The sequence below is a fragment of the Salvelinus sp. IW2-2015 genome, unplaced genomic scaffold (assembly GCF_002910315.2).
Source record: "Salvelinus sp. IW2-2015 unplaced genomic scaffold, ASM291031v2 Un_scaffold2162, whole genome shotgun sequence".
Classification (NCBI taxonomy): domain Eukaryota; kingdom Metazoa; phylum Chordata; class Actinopteri; order Salmoniformes; family Salmonidae; genus Salvelinus; species Salvelinus sp. IW2-2015.
Genome location: NW_019943493.1, coordinates 40,806 through 58,232, shown reverse-complemented (window position 1 = coordinate 58,232; position 17,427 = coordinate 40,806). Strand labels below are relative to the sequence as shown.

General features: G+C 44.0%; 1 protein-coding gene and 1 pseudogene across 2 annotated transcripts in view; one reads left to right on the top strand and one right to left on the bottom strand.

The window, feature by feature from the left end:
- The first annotated feature begins 1,193 nt into the window (after positions 1–1,193).
- On the top strand, positions 1,194–2,529 carry LOC112073143 (high mobility group protein B2-like; annotated as a pseudogene).
- Positions 2,530–4,060: 1,531 nt separating this feature from the next.
- Positions 4,061–17,427, bottom strand: part of LOC112073142 (N-acetylgalactosaminyltransferase 7) — a 32,338-nt gene continuing 18,971 nt past the window's right edge. The window contains exons 3-12 of one of the 2 annotated variants that reach the window (XM_024140488.1): positions 14,050–14,216; positions 10,833–10,963; positions 10,545–10,624; positions 10,000–10,182; positions 8,698–8,815; positions 8,324–8,446; positions 7,563–7,781; positions 5,699–5,797; positions 5,481–5,609; positions 4,061–5,231 (exon numbers count right to left, since the gene is read on the bottom strand). In XM_024140488.1, coding sequence (XP_023996256.1) covers positions 5,094–5,231; positions 5,481–5,609; positions 5,699–5,797; positions 7,563–7,781; positions 8,324–8,446; positions 8,698–8,815; positions 10,000–10,182; positions 10,545–10,624; positions 10,833–10,963; positions 14,050–14,216 — 1,387 coding nt within the window. In that variant the 3' untranslated portion in view covers positions 4,061–5,093. Of the gene's footprint in view, positions 5,232–5,480; positions 5,610–5,698; positions 5,798–7,562; positions 7,782–8,323; positions 8,447–8,697; positions 8,816–9,659; positions 9,843–9,999; positions 10,183–10,544; positions 10,625–10,832; positions 10,964–14,049; positions 14,217–17,427 lie in introns of both variants that reach the window. The other variant, XM_024140487.2, reaches the window with a different exon arrangement.

The following is a 17,427-nucleotide window of genomic DNA, read 5'->3' as shown; positions in this document are numbered from 1 at the left end:
GTTAAGGTTAGGGTAGGGACGTCCCAATGATCTTGGATAGCACTGACCCAGTGGGAACGGCCATCCAACAACACAACCTCCTTCAAAGCGTTWAGGCTTTTGGCGCCATCTATTTTAAATCCCCACTCCGGCCAATCACATGAGTTTTTCATTAACCCACCACAGACAACCTTGATAGTCTCAAAATATAGACCTTCAGCCAATCCAAACACCGTTCATGCCCTGCGTCCCAGATTCAAATCGAAATGCGTAATTTCAGCCAACCGTATATGACAAGCGGGAGGAGCTCTAGAAAACATTTAATCAAGTTTGTGCGAACTGTCTCTCACTCACAAAACAGTGCGAAGGACTTAACATTGGCACTCATTGTACTTGTGTGGCTGGATAATAGGTGAGTAAGAGAACTTCTACGCCTATCAAATCTTTCGTGATTTTCTACATGTAAAGTTTGTTTTTGGAATGCTTTTGAACTTAAGGCAAAACCTCTCAAATGCTTACTGAAGAATATATGTGGTTAACTATTTTACTCAACTAAGCCAGCGAAGTTGGGAAGCGCGTGCTGTGATGCAGTTGCTATTTAGCTAGCTAACTTGATGCCCTAACACATTTTTAAAGAATGTATTGTTCTGGCTGTAGCCAAGAATGTTCAGTATGATAAGGAACATTTAAAAAATGTTTTCCGTTCAGAAAATACTTTTTGGGTACYTCTTTCAGACATAACATGCTAACATCGTGCTAGCTAACGTTAGTTGGCGATGTTGCACGATGCATTCCATACTTGCTGCCATTGACTGAGCTAGCCTAGCTAGCGTCGTTACTGGACTAACTTTGATCAGCCTTGCAGAAATGGTTTAGGTAGCCTTTCGGTGTTTATCTATGACTAACGGGTATCATTCTGATGACCCAATGTATCAATGTTTAAATGGTTTGATCCTACTTATTGCGTTTGTTGGGAGACTTGGTTTAGGCGGGAAACAAAATGGAGGGACGCTTATTGTCCTAGCCGTGTATAGCCACAATGAAGCAGGAACTCAATCGGATTAGCGCGGTTTCGCGTCCTTGGGCTGTCCGTGGAGTGGTTTGTGGCCCGTTTACTCGGTGGTACCATCCGAATACATATCTTTGACGTTTATTTATAATTGATGAGATTTTTAATCAATTTTTGCCTATTTCTTTTTTTTCTTTTCAGAGTATAGCAGCCATGCCGGGTAAAGATCCTAATAAGCCGAGGGAAAGACTTCTTCCTATGCGTTCTTTGTTGCGACGTGCCGGGAAGAACAAAGAAAAACACCCAGGAACTTCAGTGAACTTTTCCGAGTTCTCAAAGAAATGCTCAGAGAGGTGGGGGTAAGTTCTGACTGAGCGGCCGCCATGTAAAAGTTGTTTTTTTCCGGGGGCGGGGCAAGTTGCTACGTAACAGTTAGCAAATCAATTATCAAATGGTGGGGATTTGGCGCACATGGATGCTGCAATGAGTGGTGTGACTAATGCAGTTTTTCTCTTTTCCAGACCATGTCTGCAAAAGAGAAGGTGAAGTTTGAGGACATGGCCAAGGGTGACAAAGTCCGTTATGACAAGGACATGAGGGTTATGTGCCCCCAAGGGATCTAAGGCAGCAGGAAAGAGAAAGAAGGACCCCAATGCCCCCAAGAGGCCACCGTAAGTACTCCACTTATAACTGTATCATTTTCTGTAGCGTTCTGTTCAGATTTTGAAACTAAATGTGTTCTCAACATTCTATCCCCAATAGTTCTGCATTTTTCGTGTTCTGTGCTGAACACCGTGGAGAATCAAGGCTGATAACCCAGGCATGGGCATTGCGACATCGCCAAGCAGCTGGGTCTGCTGTGGGGCAAGCAGACTCCCAAAGACAAGTGCCACATGAAGCAAAGGCCCAAACTGAAGGAGAAGTATGAGAAGGTAAGGTCCACTTCAACTATCACTTATGACCGACTAGAACCGTTGTAGGAGCTCGTCATGAAATCAACTCATGTTAACTGAAATTGTTTGTTGTAGGATGTTGCTGCCTACAAGGCTAAGGGAGGCGCAGGTGCAACTGCTAAGAGTGGCCCTGGCAGGCCAGCTGTTGGCAAGAAGGCAGCGCCCATGGATGATGATGACGATGATGATGACGAAGAGGAGGATGATGAGGAAGAGGATGATGACGAGGATGACGACTAAACTGCCTGGAAACTTGAGCTGGAGTATTTGCAAAACAATGTGAACCTTACAATGTAACATTTATAGCATTTTGGATTTTTCAGAACATGTACAGTGATGTGCAATGGCTGCAATAATGCATACAGGGGTCATATTGTGCTGTCTTGTAAATTAACAGCTCTTATTCTCAAAGCACTGCTTGTTTTGTCTTTGGATGATGGTGACATGTTCTTTTCCGCCCTATATTGATATCGTTTCCACTGCCGTTTTTAAGAAATACAAGAAAATGTGTAGACGTTTCCACTGCCGTTTTTAACGTGGAGTTTCAGTGTAGAATGATTTCTTTTTATAATAAAATTTTGTTTTGTATATTATGATTAACTTCCTTGCCTTGTTGATGACAAGTTAGATTAGGGATGTGATTAGACAACTAGTCCAATATTTTTTTCCCTTCACACTCCACGAACTGGTCTTTCAGATCTGATCATTTAAAAGCCCACTTGGTTGGGAAAAAAATAGCTGAATTGGCTGTGTAAAAGCAGCCAAATACTCCATGTTGGTTAGCTACTTGTTTCAAGATAGTGACCTATTAAATTGCACTAAAACTTCAATGATATAGTTTAATACTCGGGCCATTTAAGTATAACGAACAAAATAAATGCAACCTGTTGGGTTTAATGAGCTGAAATAAAAGCTAATTTTCTGTGTATTTCTCTACCACCCAGTTAGGGAGCATTWCTCCTTTGCCAAGATAATCCATCCACCTGTCATATGGCATATTAAACAATACATTAAAGGCTGCTCAAATATGCAGTTTGTCAACAATGCCACATCTCAAGTTAGTGCAGTTGGGCATACAAACCCTCAATGTTCACTTCTTTACCATAAGCCACCAATTCCAGCTCTACCCTGTGGGAAAGAGGTTTGCTGATGTCAACAGAGCTGGTTTATGGTATGGCAGGCATAAGCTATGGACAATGAAATGCATTTTATCAATGTGAACGCACAGATACCGTGATAAGATCAAGGCCCATTGTCGTGCCATGTTTCAGCATGATGCATGGCTCTGTACACAATGCCAGTAAGCTGAAAATGTCCCGGTTCTTCCATGGCCTGCATACTCACCAACATTTTGATCATCTCTATGCGTCACAGATACTGACTGGTTTTCTGATCCATGCCCTTATTTAAAGGTATACTGACCAACCGATGCATATCTGTATTCCATAGATTAGGGCCTAATGCATTTGTCAACTGACTGATTTCCTTATGAACTGTAAAATCTTAAAAATTGTTGCATTTATATATTTTCAGTATAAAAACTCAGGTTTTACCTTTAACTAGGAACAGTGGGTTAACTGCCTTGTTCAGGGGCAGAATGACAGATTTTTACCATGTCAGCTCGGGAATTCGATCTTGTAACCTTTCGGTTACAAGTCCAACGCTCTAACCACTAGGTTACCTGCCGCCCGATCAGACTAGCTCGCTGTAAGRTTGACTTTCACCTTTGGTTGTAGACCTTGTGGTTACCAGCTAATAAGTCAATAGGGCACAGATGGTCTGAGGGAAATGCAGGTCTCAAATCCACTGCAGTTGGAGTGGTTGACATATGGCCAGACAGGGTTGAGGCATTTTCTTTTGGATAGATAACATAMAMATGRKMYCATKTKTATCTGGGGGAGGGGTGAGGACCCCAAAATCTGGGGGATTTAGCCATAGACATTGGATTTAGTGTAATCAGACCTGAACACAAGGTTGAAGGTTCAAAAGATGCATGAATACAATAGGCCTATCGCAACATAGCTGCAATTGAGCATAATAAAAAAAGATCCCTATTCTACAACTTGGAGAAATATACATTTCTCTATAAAATTGTAATTTCAAGGAAAAGRGGCAAAAGTCATTGGTAAAAAGGTTAAATTTATTGCCATGAGTACAGTTCGAGCCAATATTTTTTTTACAAGTTAGATATGTACACCTTCATCCAAGGCTCACTGCATAGCTCTATGTTTTAGAAATAAACCTATTTACATTATAAAAAATGCATACATATCACACCAAAGAAAACACATTTTCAAAATTTTGCTTTGAACAAATTGGTGTCTGATTCTGGTTGCTTTGTGGTCATCATTCAACAACATTTACATACCAAGCTGGAAATATATAAAAACAACAATAAAAACACAAACCCTTTCTTTATATAGCCATTTGAAATTCACCAGTTAGAGCCAACATGTTCWATTCAAGCTTTTGGAATTTCACTGTGCCTAAGACCAACATCATTGAAGTAGTAAGTCCTTTCAAAACATCCAGTGTTCATTCTTGACCAAGACTCATGAGTGGACTTATCCATCTAGCCTGGTCCTAGATCTGTTTGTGCTTTCTTGCCAATTAAACACCTATGGGTCATTGTACAAACAGATCTGAGACCAGGTTATAATCCATTGCAGTTTCCAAAAACAGGATTCTTAAAAACCTAGCTAGTGGGCAGCCTATTACACGACTACTAGAAGTGGTTTTAAAATGTTGAATSTTCAATTCTGCACATTGATTAATGAATCCTCAACCAATGTTTTTTTTAAAGTTAGAAAAATTCTCAGACCCCTGAGTAATAGCCCAAATACCCCAATAAGATGTAAAGATCGAGAGAAGAGAGCAAGAACATGTAAACATCTACAACTGAAAAAAGGTCCATTATCCAAGTGTGTGTACGGAGGCGTATCTTCCGTGGGACATGGTTGAGAGAGAACAGTTATCCCCTATATAGTGCATTGCTTTTGATCAGGGCCCTTAGGTATTGGTGTCATTTTTAGTAGTGCACTATATAGGGGAATAGTGTGCCATTTCAGACGTACACAACCTCTCAATGCAGCAGACAGTTGAAGTGCAGTGTTCGATGCCCTTTCCTGTTGAGTAAAGTACCCTCTGTAGCTTTAAACCGCTACAATATTGTTCATCTCCCACTTTTGTGTGCTTTTGCTGGTGTCACAGTCTGCGATGAAGACCTTGTGGAGGACGTCCGACCGGTCCAGGCACCTCCCCGTGGGGACGTGGGTGAACCTGTGGAGGTCCTGGGAGGGAAACGAAACAGTGAGTTCACTTACACTACATATACCCTCACACATACATGCTAATAAGCTATGTTCAGCAGTACCATCTCAAGCTGGAGCACGATAGGAAAAAACTCATAATACTGTATTGGTAACAAGGCTGGATTCTCTTTCCAACTGTTTACCACATCTTATGAAGCAATCATATATTGAAACAATGGCACCAATCTAAGGAGGTTCTTATATATGAAGTTAGATGCAGCTGCATACCTTGAAGTATCTCCACTCTGTGTTCTCGTTCATGTTACAGTGTGTAACGATCACCGCCGACCCGTCTGGTCCTTTCGTCAAGCACTGGTCATACTGCATGAGCTGGTTGGCTTCATTTATCCTGAAAAGCTACAAAAGGTGTTTTATCAGTAAATGAGGAATAATGTTTAGGAATAAATAAAGTCTATAATCCCAAATGACACAAAGGGTTTTCTCACCTGGTTCCCACCCATTCTGTGACAGGGTCCAATCTCCACATTGCCTCCGTTGGTGTGGCCCATACTGTCAATGCAGTAGCTGGTCTCATATCCACGGACCTGGAACAAAGCAATAATGTTCACTATACATTCCAAATGCACATACACTACATATACACAAAAGTATGTGGACACCCCTTCAAATGAGTGGATTTGACTTTCAGCCACACCTGATGCTGACAGGTGTATAAAATCGAGCACACTGCCATGCAATCTCCAAATATTGGCAACAGAATGGCCTTCCAGAAGAGCTCAGTGACTTTCAACATGGCACTGTCATAGGATGCCACCTTTCCAACAAGTCAGTTAGTCAAATTTCTGCCCTGCTAGAGCTTCTCCGTAAGCTTCTCCGTACTTCTCTGCAAGTACATTTTTTTATATTGATTTTTTGTTGTACTTTTAACCCCTTTTTCTCCCCAATTTCGTGATATCCAATTGGTAGTTTTGTCCAATTGCTACAACTCCCCTACGGGCTCGGTAGAGGCGAAGGTCGAGAGCCATGCGTCCTCCGAAACAAGACCCAGCCAAGTCACAATGCTTCTTGACAAACCACTTAACCCGGAAGCCAGCCGCACCAATGTGTTGGAGCAAACACTGTCCAGCTGGCGATCGACGTCAGCTTGCAGGCACCTGTCCCGCCACAAGGATTCGTTAGAGCACGATGGGACAAGGAAATCCTGCTGGGCCAATCGTGCGCTGCCTCACGGGTCTCCCGGTCACGGCCGGCTGTGACACAGCTTGAGATCGAACCCGGGWCTGTAGTGACGCCACTCGGGAGGCCAACTAAGTGCTGTTATTGTGAAGTGGAAACTTCTAGGAGCAACAATGACTTCAGCAGCGAAGTGGTAGGCCAAACAAGCTCACAGAACGGGACCGGCGAGTTGCAACGCTATCGAGTTCCAAACTGCCTCTGGAAGTAACGTTAGCACAATAACTGTTCGTCGGGAGCTTCGTGAAATGGGTTTCCATGGCCGAGCAGCAACACACACGCCTAAGATCACCATTGGCGCAATGCCAAGCGTCGGCTTGAGTGGTGTAAAGCTCGCCGCCATTGGACTCTGGAGCAGAGGAAACGTGTTTTCTGGAGCGATGAATCAGGCTTCACCATCTGACAGTCCAACGGACAAATCTAGGTTTGGCAGATGCCAGGAGAACACTACCTGCCTAAATRCAAAGTGCCAACTGTCAAGTTTGGTGGAGGAGGTATAATGGTCTGGGGCTGTTTTTCATGGTTCGGGCTAGGCCCCTTAGTCCCAGTAAAGGGAAATCTTAAGGCTACAGCATACAACATTCTGGATGATTCTGTGCTTCCAACTTTGTGGCAACAATTTTGGGAAGGCCCTTTCCTGTTTCAGCATGACAATGCCCCCGTGCACAAAGCGAGGTCCATACAGAAATGTTTTGTCGAGATCGATGTGGAAGAACTTCACTGGCCTGCACAGAGCCCTAACCTCAACCCCATCGAACATCTTTGGGATGAATTGGAATGCAAGCCAGGCCTATTTACCCAACCTCACTAATGCTCGTGGCTGAATGGAAGCAAGTCCCCACAGCAACGTTCCAACATCTAGTGGAAAGCCTTCCCAGAAGAGTGGAGGCTGTTAAAGCAGGGGACAAACTCCACTAAATGGCCATGAAATTGGAATGAGATGTTCAACGAGYAGGAGTCCACATACTTTTGGTCATGTAGCAGACAGTAACACACTACTCTTCAACAGATGCATATGTTGATATTTTAATGAAGTAAGACTACAATTCAGATGTTAGCTACCATTGTGTAGTATGAATAAACTAAAAACTAAATATGGACAATACTTTAGCCTACCTCTCCCCACTCCACGTTTTTGGGGGGCAGTGGGTAGTTCATGGGGATGTCATAGGCAATTTCTTCCATGAACCACTTGAAGCTCTTGCAGCGGTGCTCCTCTCTGAACTTCTTGAGCTGGCTGATGTCCCCRTAGGCCAGGGTGAGGGTCTCCGGCCGGCTTGCGTAGAAGTAGTCCTTGTAGTCGTCCCACCAAACCTCCACCACACGCACRTAGTTCTGGAGCAGGGAGRATCAGAATAAAACACCAATTATTCGTTTCCATGAAGGACAACACCTCTTGRAGGACATCAGTCAGTCAATCCATATGCTACTTCTCATATGGTGTTTTTCCMTAAGATTGCTGATGTTTTATGATACAATRYAGATGACCGATACATATGATGATACCCATATAATTAATCCACTACTGACCATTTGATAAACGGCTGTAGGCCTACATGAACTGTGCTTAGCACAATATATCATTCAATCTAGTCACCCTTGTAGACATTTGAAACTGGCTGAACCATATTAGTTTACATGGATGAATCCAAGTAAATAAGCAGATGGTGCCAGGTCAGCTCAAAGGAGCCAAGAAAAGCTGCCAGGGATTTGCCAGAGTGGGCTAGCCTGGTCCCAGATCTGTTTGTGTTGCCCTGCCAACTCTTACAGTCATTGTGACAATCACCATAGGAGTTGGAAAGAGATTGAATGCAGATCTGGGAGCAGGCTAAGAGAGGCAGCCTGGGAGCTTAGTTTGACAGACTTGGCACACTGACCTTAAGTGTGGGCGAGGAGCCAACGTGGGCAGGGGGTGGGTTGCCCTGCCAGCCCTGTAGGCGGTAGATATGGCCCACGCGGGAGCACGGCACGAAGAGCAGCTGGCCACCACACTGCCAGATCTGAGATCAGATCAGGACAATAGAACATGCTGGAGTTACACAGATGGTACATAGAAAGCTGAAAATACAATAGTATACCAGTACAATAGAGATAACATAGTTGAAATTCACAGCAAATAAATAACAGCTACTAATCATTATGCATGATTAGTAACAGTATCAATACAGGACCAAACAATAGCCCAAGTATTTTATTATGATGTGAAATCTTTCGTAGATGATTGAGAGCTTTAGGTGGTCTTAATGTTTACCTTATAGGATATCTCAAAGTTCTCCCCTCCCCAGATCTGCAGTCCTGGGTCGTAGAGGCCCAGCTCAAAGAARAAGTCCCTCTCAATGGCAAACAGCCCCCCAGCCATGGCAGGAGACCTGAGAAAGGCCCAAAACTACATTACCCACAATCCACARGAGTCTCATCCAGAGGGGGACAAGAGCTAAAAATGTAGTAGGGAAGAAGGTGGATACATGATGAAATAGGGAGAAAAATAAGCATTATGACAAAAAGAGTGAACAAGAACATTGACCCAAAGAGTGCTCCCAAACMATCCTTACTGTCAAATGACCAAATATCATGCTAGCCATCGAAGGTGAAACATTACTGACTTATCTTCTCAAACAATAGAATAACATGGTAGGATACCGAGTTGTGGAGAAGACCGAAGAGATTATTGGTGAGGAAATCACACCAAGAAAAACAGAATGAGAATGCAGGACATTAGTGAGAGATTTCAAAGAGTTTAATTTCAAAGACTTAAGCGTTGATTTCTAAGGCACAAGCAGTGGCATCTGTCAAAATTCCTTCCAGGTATCAGAGACTGCTAGCATTCAGGGTTCGGACAAATTTATACTTTTAATTGGTCCAGGCCATAGGCGATTCCTTTGGCCTGGACCAGAGCATGAAATTTGGGACTAGAGCAAGTTAGAGAAATTAATAAACCACATTGAGTGCTACAGTTGGTAATTCATGGGTATTACATAGCTTTCTGATTATTGCTACATCTACAGACCATTATGAGGTAGCACTTGTGTTTCATAGTCAGCATACAGTTATACACTATAGAGAAGTGCCAAGCAGTAGTATGAGCAAGCCAAGGCCAAGCAAATAGTACTGTACATGCAGACAGCATATTGTATACTCTAGTGCATAATTTGTGCCTCAGTTAGGGGTTGATGTTGCAAGCAGGGCAGATTTTTTTTAGTGCGATAAAATTACCGATAGGGCTCAGTTTTAGTTAATCTCTTCTCCTTCTCCCTGCTACTGAGGGGCACACGCTTCCAGAGCATGCTCCAGTCCCATGCTCCGCGGGCAAAGCCATCCTCGTCCCCTCCCCCTTGTGGGTCAATTTGGAATGTCTTCCCTTCTATGGAGTCTATGAGAGGGACCGTGCACACCGTTCTGGATAGGGACAGCCGGTGGGGAGATGGAGGGTTTCATGCATCACACACACACACACACACACACACACACACACACACACACACAGGGGGGAAACAAACAATACATCTGGGTTTTAGATGGACATGCAAGGCATGGATGGTAGCAGGATGTTTACCGATAAGGCTCAGTCTTATGCTTTCGCTTARCCTTCTCCCTGCTGGAGAGAGGCACTCTCTTCCACAGCAGGCTCCAGTCCCAGGCTCCCCGGGCCAGCCCGTCCTCATCACCACCTTGCTGGGGCTCTATGGTATAATCACTGCCGTCTATATAATCTATCAGAGGTACAGTGCATACCGTTCTGGAAACAGGCAATGAGAATACACACAAGATGTTACAGTGGGGCAGACCACTGCACTAAATGGATATTAATTACTGATCAATATTTAGCATAGATAAACAGCTTTGCATACTCAGCATGGATGGATACACCCATCTATACATTTTCAATACAATCATCTGCACATGAATTAGGTTGTATATACGTCAATGTATATCACTAGTTATGCTGTGACATAATACAGAGATGTTTCTGGTGGAGAGGATTCATGACCTGCACCATTCATTGATGGATGGGTCAGAATATTTTTCATTATTACAGTAGAACAAGTCATCACATATGAAGTAGAAATATTCAAAATCACAGCCGCAGACCACTCATACCTGTCCTTGGATATGGGGGCCACCAGAGGGGCGTACCAGTTGGCAGCGACTTCACAGTGAGCGTCTAAATAGATAAGAACCTATAGACGACAGGACACACACAGCGGCCAAACACGTCAGACACTGGAGAGAACAGTTGCTTGACAGAGGAGTTGTTGCCATTCCATATCTTTCCATCTATATGGATGTCAATCTAGATTAGTGGCTCCAGATCAATCCATTYACTCATTCCCCTTTGTCTCATCCACACACAGTAAGTGTAGAGRTGATGGAGTAGCTGTAACCTACCTGTCCCAGGGTGGCTACATGGGCTCCTATACTCCTAGCCTGGATGAGGCCCTCTCGCTTCTCATTGCGGTGCAGTTTGACCAGGCCGTTCCACTGCTTAATGTACTCTTCTAGTCTCTCCTTCARGTGCACTGGAGACCGACAGGGACAGTGAGATTAAACCTACTTTTATTTGTCATGTACACAGTTTACCAGGAGGTACAAAAGGTGCAGTGAAACGCTTGTGTGCTAGGCCCCAGAACATCGCAGTACAATAAATCAAGAAGACTCAAATCAATAACAAGTAATAGAAGAGGTAGTATTCCTAGTAATAGCCTGATATGTACACCATAGGATATCCCACAGTATTAGATCATTATTGTGCTATGACTGTATTTACAAATATAAAGTGGGTAGTGACTTGGTCGCGCAGATTATATACTACAATCGTCACTAGAAGTTTATAGCCGACACACCGGTAGGATTATCAAACGTTTGCCGKCCGACAGTACTTAGCACCTCTGAACAGAGTGTCGGCAGTCAATCTCCTGTTCACACAGCAAAGACCTTGAAGTCGTCAGCCTTGTTAAAATACTCTAAACCAGAAGGTGGCAGAAGCGTTGTTTGACACTGCATGTCAGTGTGTTGCTAAGTTTATGGCCTAGATTCCAATGTTAGCTAGCTAGCTGTGCTAATGCTGCAATTTTGCAGAAATCCCTTGTTGATACTAGCCAGAGCTAGATTACTACCTAGCAAGATGACGAAGAAACAATTAAATTCATTCTCCATAATCCCATACAGCTAGTACCAGCCCATGGTCAAAAGTTTAACTAGCTAGCTAACGTTAGCATATTCGCTAGATGATGCAACATAGCTAGCTAGCTCCGTTTCGTTAGCTAGCTAATGTCAGCATATTTGCAAGCTGGTGCAACATACATCTGTTGCTGACAGGTGTATAACATTGACCATAAAGCCATRCAATCTCCACAGACAAAATATTGGCAGTAGAATGGCCTTACTGAAGAGCTCAGTGACTTTCAACGTGGCATAATCATAGGATGTCACCTTTCCAACAAGTTAGTTCATCAAATTTCTGCCACGCTAGAGCTGTCCTGGTCAACTGTAGGTGCTGTTATTGTGAAGTGGAGCAACAGCAGCTCAGCCGCGAAGTGGTAGGCCACACAAGCTCACAGAACAGGACCGCAGAGTGCTGAAGTGAGTAAAAATCGTCTGTCTTCGGTTGCAACACTCACTACTGAGTTCCAAACAGAAATGGTTTGTCGAGATCGTTGTGGAAGAACTTGACTGGCCTGCACAGAGCCCTGACCTCAACCCCATCGAACACCTTTGGGATGAATTGGAATGCAAGCCAGGCCTATTTACCCAACATCARTGCCTGACCTAGCTAATGCTTGTGGCTGAATGGAAGCATGTCCCCGCAGCAATGTTCCAAGTGGAAAGCCTTCCCAGAAGAGTGGAGGCTGTTATTGCAACAATGTGGGGGGACCAACTCCATATTAATGCCCATGTTTTTGGAATGAGACGTTTGACAAGCAGGTGTCCATATACTTCTGGTAATTTAGTGTAGCTAGCTAAGGACACTGCAGCTAACAAAGGCAGCGGTTTCATGGAAACTAATCCATTGTGATTTCCTTATGTCAATATTGCTCCAGTGGTTAGCTAGCTTACAGGAAATATTTAGTGTTGTGTGCATTGAGTCTGTGCAYTTAGCTAGCTAACATTGCATATGAAGTGTGACTGGCTCATGACACTTAACTGTGGCTGTACGTAGAAAACGCCCTCTTCCCATCTTTGTTGTCACTCCTGTCGGCTCTCCCACRTGGGGGTTTGTGCTCTCTGATTGGCTCAAAGTCAAGTTGTTGGCCACTGACGAGAATTGCAATTCTACAAGTAAAAACGGCAGGTTCGTCGCTACCGGGTCGGCACGCAGCAGGTACCGCTTTTGTTGTAGTAAGAAAAGGCATGGCCTACCACTGTGATAAGTACCTATCTGCAGCAAGACGGTTTCATGCTTTAACTATACAGAGATATTTCTGTATCGACCCTAGAATACTATTTTAAACAATAACCTTGAGTTTAATTCCATAACATCAGAAGTGCAAAGACGATGAGCCCCTGGCATCGCTATATATTGCTTGCGGTCTGTGAGTTAGTCACAAACTTTATAATTACTTGTGTAATGTTTGGCTGTGGCTGCCTGCTGTAGAACAAAATGAGCAACAACTGATGTGAAACCTGAGCAATAACGTGGTATCTTTCTCCTTCAAAACCCTGTTTCCAATGGCCAGACTAGCTTTACTGGCAATGAAGTGCTTGTGATAGTGTTTCAAACCATCTGCATGCTAACAGGTGTTGGTAATAGCAATCGGTGGCAGGCTGCATGCTTAACGAGATGAATTCTCTGAGCTCTTGATGTTCTCATGAAGTCAGTGTCCATTACGTATCTTTTGGTGTTGTGGTGCCCCTGCTTCAGGGGAATTACTCAGCCAGCTTTTCACAATGGTGGACTAGGCTCTCACAGTTCTACATCTGAATGGTGGACTAGGCTCTCACAGTTCTACTGCATGGTGGACTAGGCACTCACAGTACAACTGAATGGTGTTGCATTGTGAGGCCCTGCCCAAGCAATGGAAGACTAAGGGAGACACTGGGGGCGAAAGGCTGTTCCACTCCAATGCTTTTCATAGCCGGTGATAATTTAGCATGACAATGGCAAAGTGTTGTTGCAGAGCGCTGATTCAATTGCTGGGCGTTTTACTTGGTAATTGGAGTGGGGGTCCCCTGCTTACAGCCAACTGTAGTTATCTACTAGCCTAGCTGAAACAAAGCAGGGTGCTTTTAACCTTAAACCAAGAATAGACATGTTATGCACTAAGGCTTGTGAGGAAATGTACAAGTACAGCAGTGAAGCGCTGGTACACTGCAGTAGAGTGATGTCATGAAGCCTTSTAGTCTAACCTGATTGGCTAATTCAAAATGGAACAAACATTTCCATGCAAGTCATTTTCGCAGACACTCTTATCCAGAGCGACTTAGTGCATTGATCTTAAGGTAGCTAGGTGGGACAACCACGTCACAGTAAGTACATCAATAATGTAGCTGTCAGCAAAGTCAGAGTTAGTAAGGGGGCGAGCGTTAGTTCATAAGACAATATTGGTACAAAGACAAAACCCTATCAGCCCTGTGTTGTAATTACTTGTACTCAAACCAATGCTACCTTTGTTGCTGAAGTCGTCGATCATGACGATCTCGGCCAGGTATCGTCTGGGCGTTCTCTTGATGATGCTGTGGACCGTCCTCATCAGGGTGGACCAGCCCTCGTTGTGAAACACGATGATGACACTGGAAGTCAACAGGTTGTCGTCGTAGTGCCAGTACTTACACCTACAGTAGGAGGAGAGGAAGAATTAAAATGGCTGTAGGCATACACACATACATACTGTACATGTAGTGGATAACAGGGAATATTTATATAGATTAGGCTATGTTCAGAAGCTGGAAAGTAACATCTTTTGACCAAGTTTGTATAGCATTTCATACATTTAGAAAATACTGCTTTGGAGTGACATAGGACTGTACACATTTCTTAAATATTTTTTTTAAAGAGGCAAAAGGCGCAACAGATTCCACTATGCAATCTGAAGACATCAGAATAGACACAGACCTGGCTAGCTTAGCTTCACCAGCAATTGCTGCTAGCTAGATCAATTCTAACACATGATAGCACTAAGCTCAGCTGCCTAGCTCCTTCTCCTTTGTGTCTACCCAGAGCTCTTCTAGGCCTCTGTCACAACCCCCAATCCCCTCCCCCCTCCTCCTCCACAGGCAGACCATCTGTGAGGCAGGAAGGCAGCCCTGCTTTGTGTGGTTTCCTTTTGGCAGAGTGCGCTGTGTGTGTGTGTGTGTCCTGGACTTCACTTCCTCATTCTCAGCGTACTCACTCACTATAGGTCTCTGCTGCTCTTCTACTGCAAAAACAACAGTACTCACTACCTTCCATTGCCACATGCCATGCCTACGTATCAGCTTCAAGCCAGCCAATTGCCCTACAACTAGCCATCCAACTGCCCTGTTAATACAGCTGAGTGTGTGTGTGAGAGMGAGAGCGAGAGGCCGGGCCAGACACTGGTGTGGCATTCTGAGGGTCTATTTTTAGCCTTGGTTTGAGCCCTTGGCACTAGCAAAGCAATCGGGGACAACCTGAAAGGAAAAGACGGAGCGTCGAGGCGTCTGAGGTTACTTGACCCAAGAATTTTCAGCGTTATCAGTGATATGCGGAATTCAGGACAGAGTGAGCAGTAAGAGGTTGGTCAGGTCTGGGCTGAACTGAAAACAGTTTGCAGCACAGCAGATCTAGAGTACCTGGGAGGGGTTGTTAAGGCTTAGAGACTGAACTGAGAACAGTTTACAGAGCATCTCTGGGAGGTTTCATTTATGGTGAATCGCACAGGTCTGCCTACCCGTCCTTCCTGTTTAGGATGATAATAACATTTGGCATGTAAAATGTTCTCTTTCTAAGAAATKCCTGGCTGGTTTGTGTGCATTGTGACGTGTGTATGTTTTGGATGTGTTTTGCATTGCAAATGTTAATCCTTGTGTTAGTGTGTGTGTTGCTCCCATCGCATCTCCCCTGCAGTAACGGCTCCTGTTCTGGCCTGTCCTCCTGGTTCTCACCCACCAAAACTCAGATAAACACCTCAGATTACAGTCCTGTTTGACCAAACCTTTAATATAACCCGAGAGCTCACAGCTCCATTAAGAGAAAGTGTCTTTCAGCCTCCCCAGGCCTCAAAACAGATTAAGATCCTCAGGCACCTCCTCACGTCACTCACTTCTACAGCCAGGGAGGTTTTGGACTGCCACGTCATTATGACCTGCACAAAAAAAGCTTCAACAGTAAATAAAGGCTAGGAAAGGCCAAAAGAGGGAGGCACTAAAGACAGACGTGTAGCGTCTCAAATGGCACCCTATTCCCTATATAGTACACTACTTTTAAACAGGACCCATAGGGCTCTGGTCAAAAAAATGTGTGCACTATATAGTGAATAGGGTGCCACTTAAGAAGTCTCCCTGGAGAGGCTTATAGAAAGTTGTGAAAGAAAAGATTAGAGGGGGATCTTCTACTGAACTGGGATTCAGTGCTCTTACCATCCCCCAACCCATCTCCGTGTTTAACAGTGTAACTAATGGCTTATCCTTCAGCTACAGTATGCTGGCTTGTGTTTTGAGTAGAGGCGTAGATGAGTTAGAAGGGCAGGGGAGGAAAGCATTAGTCATATCAGCTTCTTGTAAACACTGTGCAATAGTCCACACATGGGGTAAGCTCTATGGCTGTATTCAAATCTACTGCATTTGAGAACAGTTTTGAAGTTGCTGCACTTCATTTCATGAATATTCACCAGGCCTATGGGTAATTTGCTCTGACAGTGCGGAGTGTTTTCTGGAGAGAAAAAAAGTCCAACAGGAATCCATTGCAGAACAGCGGTTAGCCTACATGAGTTTCCACGAAAGCCTCGCTCATTCCCATCTGAAACGACACAAATAGAAACATATCCAGTGATGGTCTTGGACCTGATGTTAATTAACTCAAGGGAGCGGGCACAGTTGAATGGCTTGGGCTGCTGTTGTTGTGTGAGAGGGAAGGTCTGTTCCAGAGACTTTAGTTCTCAGCACGACAACACACTGAACTCACTACTCTTGGTAAAAGGTCATGAATTTCTCCACATGGAATTACAAACCGCAAAACTTCCATACGGATTTTGCAAGCATTTCGCCAACTCATCTCGTGGACAGACGACGTAAACATAAATTACGCAAAATTTAGCTTAGATTATTAGCCAACATATCTGTCAGGATGCAGACTGGAGGCTTGAAGAGTGATCGTTGTGTGTGGAAACATTCATCACGCGTCTATAAAGACAACAGTTCTCCCTGTGCTGAGCTCTACGGAGGGGTAGATAAGAGCAACACTAATGAATAACACTGGTGCCTAAACTCACAGTCTGTGAAGGTAACTTGTCGCTCTTGGGGCTTCGTGTGAGTTACAGTACGTGTGTGTGCGCCTGACAAAYAGTATAGGAAGGAGATCTAGAGCTAAAACAAGTGTGTGTAGAGGGAAAGAGGGTCCTGTGCTGCGCGAAGGTCAGCCATCTTCCTGCCTATAAAACACCGCCGCAGCCTTGAAGTGAAGCGCCTCGCAGAAATCTTAAATGGAGACCGTTTCATCATATTTCTGCTGACAAGATCCCTCCACGCTAGGCAGCTCTAACCCAGTCACCCTCCCAGAGAAACACTAATGTATGACAGATAGCTACTAACCTACCTCTCAACCACACACACACAAACATGAAGCCTGGAACATGTAGGCCACGGCCAAGTCACATGTAAAGTACCACACGCATCCTAAATAAAAAGGGCTATGATCTGTCAACAGAGAAGTTATGAAAATCACAGCCTAAAAACGATTAAGTGTTTAAAGTCGTGATTTAAGGAGGAGGCTAAGGGTGTAACGTCAATGTTTTTATAAGGCTTACAAAAATTCTAGAAGTGAATAACTTTTAACAGTGTTGTAGTGCTAGTGTCATGTGTGGATATT